The sequence below is a fragment of the Staurois parvus genome, unplaced genomic scaffold, assembly GCF_062004578.1.
Source record: "Staurois parvus isolate SC_StPar_1 unplaced genomic scaffold, SC_StPar_1.0 ptg001192l, whole genome shotgun sequence".
Classification (NCBI taxonomy): domain Eukaryota; kingdom Metazoa; phylum Chordata; class Amphibia; order Anura; family Ranidae; genus Staurois; species Staurois parvus.
The window spans coordinates 45,200-56,718 of NW_028318988.1; the positions used below are offsets into that span (position 1 = coordinate 45,200).

The 11,519-nt window shown below is 51.0% G+C and overlaps 1 protein-coding gene across 1 annotated transcript; it reads right to left on the reverse strand.

Moving 5' to 3' along the window:
• Positions 1–1,462: 1,462 nt before the first annotated feature.
• LOC149438331 (histone H4) lies at positions 1,463–1,787 on the reverse strand. Its single transcript, XM_089659852.1, has one exon. The coding sequence runs from the start codon at positions 1,772–1,774 to the stop codon at positions 1,463–1,465; it is 312 nt and encodes a 103-aa protein (XP_089515978.1). The 5' UTR covers positions 1,775–1,787.
• Positions 1,788–11,519: the final 9,732 nt, after the last annotated feature.

The following is an 11,519-nucleotide window of genomic DNA, read 5'->3' on the forward strand; positions in this document are numbered from 1 at the left end:
GTCCCTGAGTAACAATTCTGTGTCCCTCAGTAACAATTCTGTGTCTTTCCCTCAGTAACAATTCTGTGTCTGTCCCTGAGTAACAATTCTGTGTCCCTAAGTAACAATTTTGTGTCCGTAACAGTTCTGTGTCCCTGAGTAACAGTTCTGTGTCCCTCAGTAACAATTCTGTGTCCCTCAGTAACAATTCTGTGTCCCTCAGTAACAATTTTGTGTCTGTCCCTGAGTAACAATTTTGTGTCTGTCCCTGAGTAACAATTCAGTGTCTGTCCCTGAGTAACAATTCTGTGTCCCTAAGTACCGTTTCTGTGGCCCTAAGTAACGGTTCTGTGTCCCTAAGTAACGATTCTGTGGCCCTAAGTAACGTTTCGGTGGCCCTAAGTAACGTTTCGGTGGCCCTAAGTAACGTTTCGGTGGCCCTAAGTAACGTTTCGGTGGCCCTAAGTAACGTTTCGGTGGCCCTAAGTAACGTTTCGGTGGCCCTAACTCTGTCCCTAATACAGAGAGGTCTGCCTCTCTTGAATGACTGGAGGCTAATGGCGAATTCTAAAATGGCCGCCATTTATAGCTCGACCATTACACAGTGCTGGCTGGCTGGATGCTGATTGGCTAATGCGATCACATGTCATGAATGAATGCATTATGGGTCAGCGCGCCTTCCCAGACATCCCCGCTCCGTCGCCGCACATGTCGCCGCCATTTTAGGAAAAATTTTGATTCGAGGATCCGAAGTATGCTAATTTTCGGATTTCGGCGCGAATCAAAATTTTTCTAATATTCAAAACAAATTCCACTTCGCCTACTTCGATTCGCTCATCTCTAATCTCTACCTTTCTATATGATGAGAATAAAGTATTGTACGATTTTTCATCAGATCTGTACACGATCATGTCATTGACACATATGTGTTTGTTCTTCCGTCAGACTTTTAGCAATTACAAATCCCCCCCCCAATATCACATCCAGAATATTGAAAGGTCTCAGAAATCTGTACAATGAATCGACAGAGGAAATATTACATATCTGAAGAATCAAATGTGTTTCTCTTTGTAAAGCATCCATTAACCCTTTCATTATTCGGGGCTCAGATTGGCCACAATCGTTACAAGCGCATTGCGATCACCTACATGTTTATGTCACTCAGAACTTAGAATGCAAAATCCGGCATTCCGAACCAGATCCATCCCGATTACTGATCACACACTATAATCAGATGATTGGACAGATTCATTGGTGAAATTGCCGAACTATATCTATACATGACGTCATCCTGTTATATAGAATGACTAAAGAATAGCTCCATCATCCCCCCTTACTGGAATGAGCGGCAATCCTTCTCCCTCCAGGAGGAGCAGATAGAACCCTGGAGATGATCAATCAATAGCCCTTTGTATGAGAAGGTGGGGGGCCCTGAGAAGGGCCTTTGTGACGATGAAGGGGGGGGGGGGGCGGTTATGATGATTTATCCCCCGAATCCGTAGAGAGTGCGTCCCTGTCGTTTGAGAGCATAGACGACATCCATGGCGGTGACGGTCTTCCTCTTGGCGTGCTCGGTGTAGGTGACGGCATCGCGGATGACATTCTCCAGGAAGACTTTCAGCACTCCGCGGGTCTCCTCATAGATGAGGCCGGAGATGCGCTTGACTCCCCCTCTGCGGGCCAAACGGCGGATGGCGGGTTTGGTGATGCCCTGGATGTTGTCCCGGAGCACCTTCCTGTGGCGCTTGGCGCCGCCTTTCCCCAGACCCTTCCCTCCTTTACCGCGACCAGACATGACGATTCTTCTCTGCTGCAAACATCGACTGAGCTCTGGGCTGGGCCCGCCTTCCTTTTATAGAGCATTTGCGGACCTGATGGGAACCTTCCTGGGAAGAGGCGGAGTCACACTTATTCATTACACAAAATTGGATTCATTTGTAACCATTATACACATTTCAAATATATAAATCCATCTCCAGGAGAGAAATCTCTTCATTCTTTTCAATAGTTTTCTATTTCTTCCTCGGAGATTACACAGAAACATTCATCTTTCACATTTCAGAACACAAACCATCATCACCAGTTACTATTGTTAACAGCAATTTAATATTGATAAATATGACTTGGAAATAAACAACACAAACATTTATACCGATGCCCCACGTTCCTGTTTATAATTCCTAGCGGACCTGAAGGGAGACTGATGGAAAGGGGCGGGGTCACAGCCATTCATTCCTCTGCAGAGAATTTCATTGATTTAGACCCTTGTAAACATTTGGATGATTTTTAGTGACTGATTTGGAGGAGGAATCCGATTTGGTTCCTCAGACATGTCATATGTTCTCTCTGGATACATTGTCCGTATTTCTCTGGCAGTCTCCTTATTCCTACCAGTCATTTCACATTTGTTTTTATGAATATTCTGGATGTGATATGGGGGGAGGGGGATCTGTAACTGCTACATGTGTGAAGGAGGGACACATAAATATCGGTCAGTGACATGATCGTATACAGATGTGATCATGGAATCTACAATACTTGTATTCACAATGTTTTACATGATTCGGCAAATATGGAAATCCATCTCCAGACTCATCAATACATCTACTTGGGATGAAAGCGATGATAATACTTCTCGGATAAATGTCTCATCTGATCAGTTCTCAGGTCGGATTTGGCGGTATAATCGGGCGGAATATTTGTCTGGAACGATCTACACAATCCCGGCGGGCAGAATGTGATGACAGCAATTTGAAATCTGAGCCAATCACAGCTGTGGGCGTTGTCTCCATCAGCCAGTAATGTTTGTCTGACGAGAAGTCCATAGAAATGTATCCGGAGATCTCGGTGTCGATGTTTCTAGTGCAGGAAGTGTTTTCTTGTTCTGTAGACTTTTCATTGATCTCTTCTCTACAACTAAATCAACAGACTAATAACTAGATCTTGTCGGGTTTTGTATTCTGAGGGATTGGAGGGAAAACATAAATCTTAATAAACGGTCTTTATATGAATATTTGCAATGTCCTTATAATGATGTTTGGCTGATCGCAGAGCCTGGAATGAATGGAAGGGTTGATCGATCTTCCCAGATAAAACGGTAAATGGATGCGGTCGGTTCTCCGTATCGGATTTGGCGGTAAGAGGGCGGATTGTCTGTGACGTCACATAGAATTCCGGCGGGAGATTTGAATGAAGCAATTAGAGAGTTGATCCAATGACAGTTATAGACGTTTCCTTCAGATAGTAAAACATCTTTTTTTCTACGTGGAGTGTGAAGGAGGTGATGAGATCTGTTCCCTCAGTTGGGAGGATCGTTGTTCGGTATATATTGAACGATTTCTGATCTTCAGGAGAAACTCATCACAACTAAAGGAAGGCGGATAAGATCAGTCCCTGGAATAAGATGTCATTTCCCCAGAGTCTCACACTGAAAGCATTTTCTGTTATAAGTGTATAATTGTCATCATAATTAAAATATATAATATGGTATTATAAAATAATTATAACATGTAAATTATAAAAACAAATTTTTTAAAAAAAGTCAGTTATTTTAGATTTTGTAACAACATAACTTGAGAATAATTGACATGGGGGAAGACACACGCCGCAGGTCTTTAAAAACCGGTTCAGCTCCGCCCTATAGCAGAATTACTACTACAGGGCGGGCTCCCTGCACACAATCATATGTATATATACATGACTTGTGCTCCCGCCTTGATCACAGTCCATGGGCACGCTCCTGCCGACCCAGGGGTGCCGTGGTTCCGTGCCCAACTGAGCAATCAGCAGATTAAGGCCAGTGATGTTCAGGATGGATTTGCTGATTGCTCCCTGCCCTATCAGTGATCTTCCTGTACCTTTGGTTACACTTACACAGGTACAGGAAATGATGCAATCTTCTCTCCCTGGGCACATTCCATTCCAGAGAAAGAAGAAAGCAGATCCACGTGGGTCAGAAGTATTACACTTTTACAGTAAAAGCACAGCTAGGTCACATTTATCCCCCTGATCTCCCCCTGTTAATCCCTTCACTCCCATCAGTATCTTTAGTACAGTTTACAGATTTTTTTACTGATCACTGTATTAGTGTCTCCGGCGACTTCAGCTAGCATTAGCGTCCCACAATGCTGTTGAAGATGAGCTGTAACTGGTCTCAGGGAGCGCCTCTTGGCCAAAGTTCGAGGGGATAAGTTGCTGAAGATCTGTTGTTTGTCCTCTTTAAATTCAAGGGATGTTTTGTTACAGGTGGAGTTGAGCAGGGCCTCTTTACTGGTCACCCCAAGGAATTTGCTAAGAAGCATGGTGAGTATTTTACAGATCTCGATCATTGCCACAAGTGTTTTGAAAATGAAGAAAGAAAATGAAGGTGGGCATGGCCGGCTGCAGAGGGAAATGGCAGCTCTGTAGGAGAGCTCCGGGAGCCACCGAGATCCGCAGCCTAGCACAGCGAAGTGTGTCAGCGGGGACACCCGCCAACCTCACAGTAAGTCCTCGGAAAGAGGGGGGCATCAAGGAGGCACAATAAGGAAGAGGAAAAATAAGGAGGGCCCCACAAATTAACAGAGTTTTTTACTCCGGCGGGAGGCCCCTCCCCTCAATATGGCGCTGGTCACTGTCCCTCTCCTGAGCTACAGGGACACGTGAGGAGTAGAGATGAGCGAATTGAAGTAGGCGAAGTGGAATTTGTTTCGAATATTGGAAAATTTTCGATTCGTGCCGAATCCGAAAAATAGCATACTTCGGATGCGCGAATCGAAATGTTTCCTAAAATGGCGGCGGACATGTGCGGCGACGGAGCGGGATGTCTGGGAAGGCGCGCAGACAAGGCGCGCTGACCCATAATGCATTCCTTAATGACATGTGATCGCATTAGCCAATCAGCAGCCAGCCAGCCAGCACTGTGTAATGGTCGAGCTATAAATGGTGGCCATTTTAGAATTCTTCATTTGCCTCCAGTCATTCAAGAGAGGCAGACCGCTCTGTATTAGTGACAGAGTTAGGGCCACAGAAACGTTACTAGGGGACAGAGAAACATTACTCAGGGACACAGAATTGTTAGTGAGGGCCACAGAATCGTTACTTAGGGCCACAGAAACGCTAGTTAGGGCCACAGAATTGTTACTCAGGGACAGACAGAATTGTTACTGAGGGCCACAGAATCGTTACTGAGGGCCACAGAAACGTTACTCAGGGACACAGAATTGTTACTGAGGGCCACAGAACCGTTACTCAGGGACACAGAATTGTTACTCAGGGACACAGAATTGTTACTCAGGGACACAGAATTGTTACTCAGGGACACAGAATTGTTACTCAGGGACACAGAAACGTTACTTAGGGCCACAGAATTGTTACTGAGGGCCACAGAACTGTTACTTAGGGCCACAGAACTGTTACTCAGGGACACAGAATTGTTACTCAGGGACACAGAATTGTTACTCAGGGACACAGAATTGTTACTCAGGGACACAGAATTGTTACTCAGGGCCACAGAATTGTTACTGAGGGCCACAGAATTGTTACTGAGGGCCACAGAAACGTTACTTAGGGCCACAGAATTGTTACTGAGGGACAGACACAGAATTGTTACTCAGGGACACAGAATTGTTACTGAGGGCCACAGAACCGTTACTTAGGGCCACAGAATTGTTACTGAGGGCCACAGAACTGTTACTTAGGGCCACAGAACTGTTACTTAGGGCCACAGAACTGTTACTTAGGGCCACATAATTGTTACTCAGGGACAGACACAGAATTGTTACTCAGGGACACAGAATTGTTACTCAGGGACACAGAATCGTTGAATTAAAGAGTATGTCAGACAACATGCAGAGCAGTGGCAGAGGAGGCAATGTTTTAGGAGCGAGCAGACGTGGCAGCAGAGGAAGGGGTCGAGGCAGCACTATTCGCAGCCAGAGGCCAGTGCTCCCGGTGTCCTCCAGCGGTCGTGTCTCCACCGACAACCCTGCCGTCATCGATTGGTTGGCTCGGTCGTCTTCCTCTTCCCAGGTCACCTCTGACACCTACAGCCAACGGTCGGTGGGTACGTCAGACACAACCGTTAGTTGGCATGGCCCGGGAGCAAGCCCACTGAAATCACGTGTCCTCTACCTGCCCCTGTCCTTTGCTGTTCCCCCACCAAGCGAAGTATCGCATGCTGTGGGCTCAGCCCCACTGTACAGTGAGGAAGAGCTAACAGAGGGCGGTCAGGAACGGGGGGAGACATCCGCCTCTTCAGCAGCCAGGCGAAGAAGTACTGGCGAGGAGAGTGGCTTGGTAGCCGGTCTAGAGACAGGTCTGTCTCCTCACCCACACGCAGCCGAGGGGGCTAGTAGTGAGGCGGAGACCCTAATTGATGATGATGAGGCTGATCGCACTTGGCAGCCTCGTCGTCATCAGGCAATTTCTTCCGCATCATCAGGAGAAGAGGGTGCCAGCTTGGCAGCGAGCAAAACAGTCGGTGGGTTGCCCAGGAGGCAGCAGGGTCGCAGCAGTGTCAGTGGAGGCAAACGGCCACGGAGTAGAGCACCAGCTCCACTGCAGCCTACCACCACGGCCAGTATTGGTGCCGGTGTGCACGGAGGAAGTAGCAGTCAGCCAGTGAGGAGTAGCGGGGGCAAAGTTTCCTACTCGGCGGTGTGGCAATTTTTCGTCAAGCCGCCCGAGGAAGTAAACGTAGCCGTATGTCGACTATGTGGCCAGAAAGTCAAGCGTGGCCAGGGGGCCCATGTTGGGACTACAGCGTTGCGTCAGCATATGCAGCGTCGCCATTCGGTGGCCTGGGAAAACCGTGATAAAGATACGGCGGTTCTGCCTGCCCCAGCCCCCGCTACATCACCCGCTCCGTTACTTGCTCCGTCACCCGACGTCAATCGCCCTCTATCAGCCAGTCAAGGCTCCAACATCTCTGCTGAGGGGAGTTGTTCCGCTCGTTGGCATCTTCCGCTCGTTCAGATGCTCCTTCTCCTGCTACTCCTCTTCACGGATTCCGTCAGCAGTCTTTTTTGGAATCCGTTTCCAAGAGACAACAGTTTGCGAGCATGCACCCGACGGTGCAAAAGCTGAACGTCCTTCTGTCCAAGTTGCTGGTGCTGCAGTCCCTCCCTTTCCAAGTGGTGGACTCAGCACCTTTCCGAGAAATGATGGCTTGTGCCGCGCCGCGGTGGAGAGTGCCAAGCCGGCATTTCTTCGCCAAAAAGGCAGTGCCAGCCCTGCATTCACATGTAGAAGAGATGGTGGGCCAGTCTTTGAGCATGTCGGTCTCTGCCAAAGTGCACGGCAGCGCCGACGTGTGGAGCTGTAACTACGGTCAGGGACAGTACATGTCATTTACGGCCCACTGGGTTTACGTGGTGCCGGCACAGCCGCACCAGCAACTTGGACAGGTCACGCCGCTTTTGCCTCCACGTTTGCACGTCCTTGGTCCAGCAAACATGTCCGCCTCTACCACCTCTTCTTCCGCCGTGTCCTCAGCCGCCACCCCCGTGCCAAGTCCCATTACCCGACCGGCATATCACATGTGCAGGGCGCAACGGTGTCACGCTGTGCTGCACCTGGTATGCCTTGGCGAACGTAGTCACACAGGGGAGGAACTGAGTGTAATGAACAGAGAAATCGACAGATGGCTGTCTCCGCGCAAACTGAAAATCGGAACCATGTTGACCGACAACGGAAAGAACATGGTGTCTGCTCTGCGTCAAGGAAGGTTGTGCCATGCGCCATGCATGGCTCACGTGTTCAATCTGGTTGTCAAGCGGTTCCTAAAATCCACCATCCCACTGCAAGACATCCTTAAAATGTCACGTAAACTTTGCATGCATTTCAGCCATTCCTACACCGCAAAGCACACCCTCCTTGAGCTGCAGCGGCAGAACGGAATTCCACAGCATCGCCTGATCTGTGACGTTGCAACAAGGTGGAATTCAACCCTACACATGTTAGACCGCCTTTACGAGCAGCGAAAGGCCATCACCGATTTCCTGATGTTACAAGCGGATAAAGGTACTCCCCTGTGTAACTTCGATGTCAGCCATTGGCAGCTCATGCGTGACACCTGCCGCTTGCTCAGGCCCTTTGAGGAGGCCACGCTATTTGTGAGTCGGCAGGACTATGGGATGAACGACGTCATTCCTCTGTTGCACGTCCTGGAACAAATGCTGTTAACAATGGCTGGTCAGGGTGCGGTAGACGTGGCGCACAGATCTCAACGCCACATGACCCCTGTGGGGGCAGGACAGGAAGAAGAGGAGGAGGTAGAGGAGGACATTTGTGCTCAGGAATTATTGAGTGAAATGGGTGGTTTTTCCACTCAGCGGACAGGAGTGGAAGAGCAGGAGCATCTGGGAGAGGAGGAGAAGACAGAGGACCCAGACGCACCGTGGCAGTATGCTGTGGAGATGGAGGCAGGGAGTCCCTCGCATTCCTTGGCACAAATGGCCCATAGCATGCTCGGTTGCTTGCGTAGCGACAGCCGAATAATAACCATCAGACAGAGGGATGACTTTTGGCTGTCCACCTTGTTGGACCCTCGCTACCGTTCCAAAATGGTGGCCTTTTTCACACCTGCTGAGAGGGAGGCCAAAATAACGTACTATAAAAACCACCTATGTAGTCAGCTGGTCTCTGCCTTTCTGCGCCAACGTCCATCCTCAGACACTGTGGGCCCTGTGCGCTCGCGTTCCGCTGCCATGGCAGCAGGGGAGGGGTGGGGTGGTAGGAGCAGTGGCAGCTCCACCAGCAGCGGCTGCCTCAGTCTGCAGTCGATGATGAGTAGCTTTCTTCACCAGCGCAGTGAGGAAACTACTAACCAGCCGCAGCAGCAGCAGCATCAGGTGGACCTGGAGCAGGAGCTCAAACAACAGGCTTGGGCCTACTTGGACAGCACCCTGCCAACCGAGGTAGACAATCCCCTGGACTACTGGGCAACGAAACTTGACCTTTGGCCCCAACTAGCTGAATTTGCCCTTGAAAGGCTGTCATGCCCGGCCAGTAGCGTGGTTTCGGAGCGCGTGTTTAGTGCGGCAGGAGGTATTGTAACTCCGCGGAGGACACGACTGTCCACCCAAAGTGTGGAGAGACTCACGTTTGTGAAAATGAATCAGGCGTGGATTAGTCTGGATTTCAAACCACCAGTTCCTGACACAACTGACTAAATCCGCCATGAATCATGCCCCAAACGTGCCACTTTCAGGTCTCCTCACACACTGCTGGTGTGTTCCATTTTTTGTCATAGGGTGCTGGCAGATTACGGGCCTCCCATAGCTGCTGCCAGGCCCCTAATCTGCCATGGGCCCCTATACCGCCTCCTCATGCTGCTGCCAGGTCCACAGTCTCTCATGGGTCCCTGTACGGCCTCCCATTGCTGCTGTCTCCATCGCCACACTCTGCCATGTGCCACTTTCAGGTCTCCTCACACTGCTGGTGTGTTCAATTTTTTGTCATAGGGTGCTGGCAGATTACGGGCCTCCCATAGCTGCTGCCAGGCCCCTAATCTGCCATGGGCCCCTATACCGCCTCCTCATGCTGCTTCCAGGTCCAGAGTCTCTCATGCCATGTGCCACTTTCAGGTCTCCTCACACTGCTGGTGTGTTCAATTTTTTGACATAGGGTGCTGGCAGATTACGGGCCTCCCATAGCTGCTGCCAGGCCCCTAATCTGCCATGGGCCCCTATACCGCCTCCTCATGCTGCTGCCAAGTCCAGAGTGTGTCATGGGTCCCTGTACGGCCTCCCATTGCTGCTGTCTCCATCGCCACACTCTGCCATGTGCCACTTTCAGGTCTCCTCACACTGCTGGTGTGTTCAATTTTTTGACATAGGGTGCTGGCAGATTACGGGCCTCCCATTGCTGCTGCCAGGCACGTAATCTGCCATGGGCCCCCGTACCGACTCCTCATGCTGTGACGTTGCAACAAGGTGGAATTCAACCCTACATATGTTAGACCGCCTTTACGAACAGCGAAAGGCCATCACAGATTTCCTGATGTTAAAAGCGGATAAAGGTACTCCCTGTGTAACTTAGATGTCAGCCATTGGCAGCTCATGCGTGACACCTGCGCTTGCTCAGGCCCTTTGAGGAGGCCACGCTATTCGTGAGTCGGCAGGACTATGGGATGAACGAGGTCAAATCTGCCATGGGCCCCCGTACCGCCTGGTCACGCTGCTGCTGGTCCCACAGTGTGACCTGGGTCCCTGTACCGCCTCCCATTGCTCCCACTCTGCCATGTGCCACTTTGAGGTCTCCTCACACTCCTGCGGTTTTCCATTTTGTCATAGGTTGCTGGCAGATTACAGGTCTCCCATAGGTGCCGCCAGGCCCCAAATCGGCCATTGGCCCCCGTACCGCCTGGTCACGCTGCTGCTGAGCCCACAGTGTGACCTGGGTCCCTGTACCGCCTCCCATTGCTCCCACTGTGCCATGTGCCACTTTGAGGTCTCCTCACACTCCTGCGGTTTTCCATTTTGTCATAGGTTGCTGGCAGATTACAGGCCTCCCATAGGTGCCGCCAGGCCCCAAATCGGCCATGGGCCCCCGTACCGCCTGGTCACGCTGCTGCTGGTCCCACAGTGTGACCTGGGTCCCTGTACCGCCTCCCATTGCTCCCACTCTGCCATGTGCCACTTTGAGGTCTCCTCACACTCCTGCGGTTTTCCATTTTGTCATAGGTTGCTGGCAGATTACAGGCCTCCCATAGGTGCCGCCAGGCCCCAAATCGGCCATGGGCCCCCGTACCGCCTGGTCACACTGCTGCTGAGCCCACAGTGTGACCTGGGTCACTGTACCGCCTCCCATTGCTCCCACTCTGCCATGTGCCACTTTGAGGTCTCCTCACACTCCTGCGGTTTTCCATTTTGTCATAGGTTGCTGGCAGATTATAGGCCTCCCATAGGTGCCGCCAGGCCCCAAATCGGCCATGGGCCCCCGTACCGCCTGGTCACGCTGCTGCTGGTCCCACAGTGTGACCTGGGTCCCTGTACCGCCTCCCATTGCTCCCACTCTGCCATGTGCCACTTTGAGGTCTCCTCACACTCCTGCGGTGTGCCACTTTGAGGTCTCCTCACACTCCTGCGGTTTTCCATTTTGTCATAGGTTGCTGGCAGATTACAGGCCTCCCATAGGTGCCGCCAGGCCCCAAATCGGCCATGGGCCCCCGTACCGCCTGGTCACGCTGCTGCTGGTCCCACAGTGTGACCTGGGTCCCTGTACCGCCTCCCATTGCTCCCACTCTGCCATGTGCCACTTTGAGGTCTCCTCACACTCCTGCGGTTTTCCATTTTGTCATAGGTTGCTGGCAGATTATAGGCCTCCCATAGGTGCCGCCAGGCCCCAAATCGGCCATGGGCCCCCGTACCGCCTGGTCACGCTGCTGCTGGTCCCACAGTGTGACCTGGGTCCCTGTACCGCCTCCCATTGCTCCCACTCTGCCATGTGCCACTTTGAGGTCTCCTCACACTCCTGCGGTGTGCCACTTTGAGGTCTCCTCACACTCCTGCGGTTTTCCATTTTGTCATAGGTTGCTGGCAGATTACAGGCCTCCCATA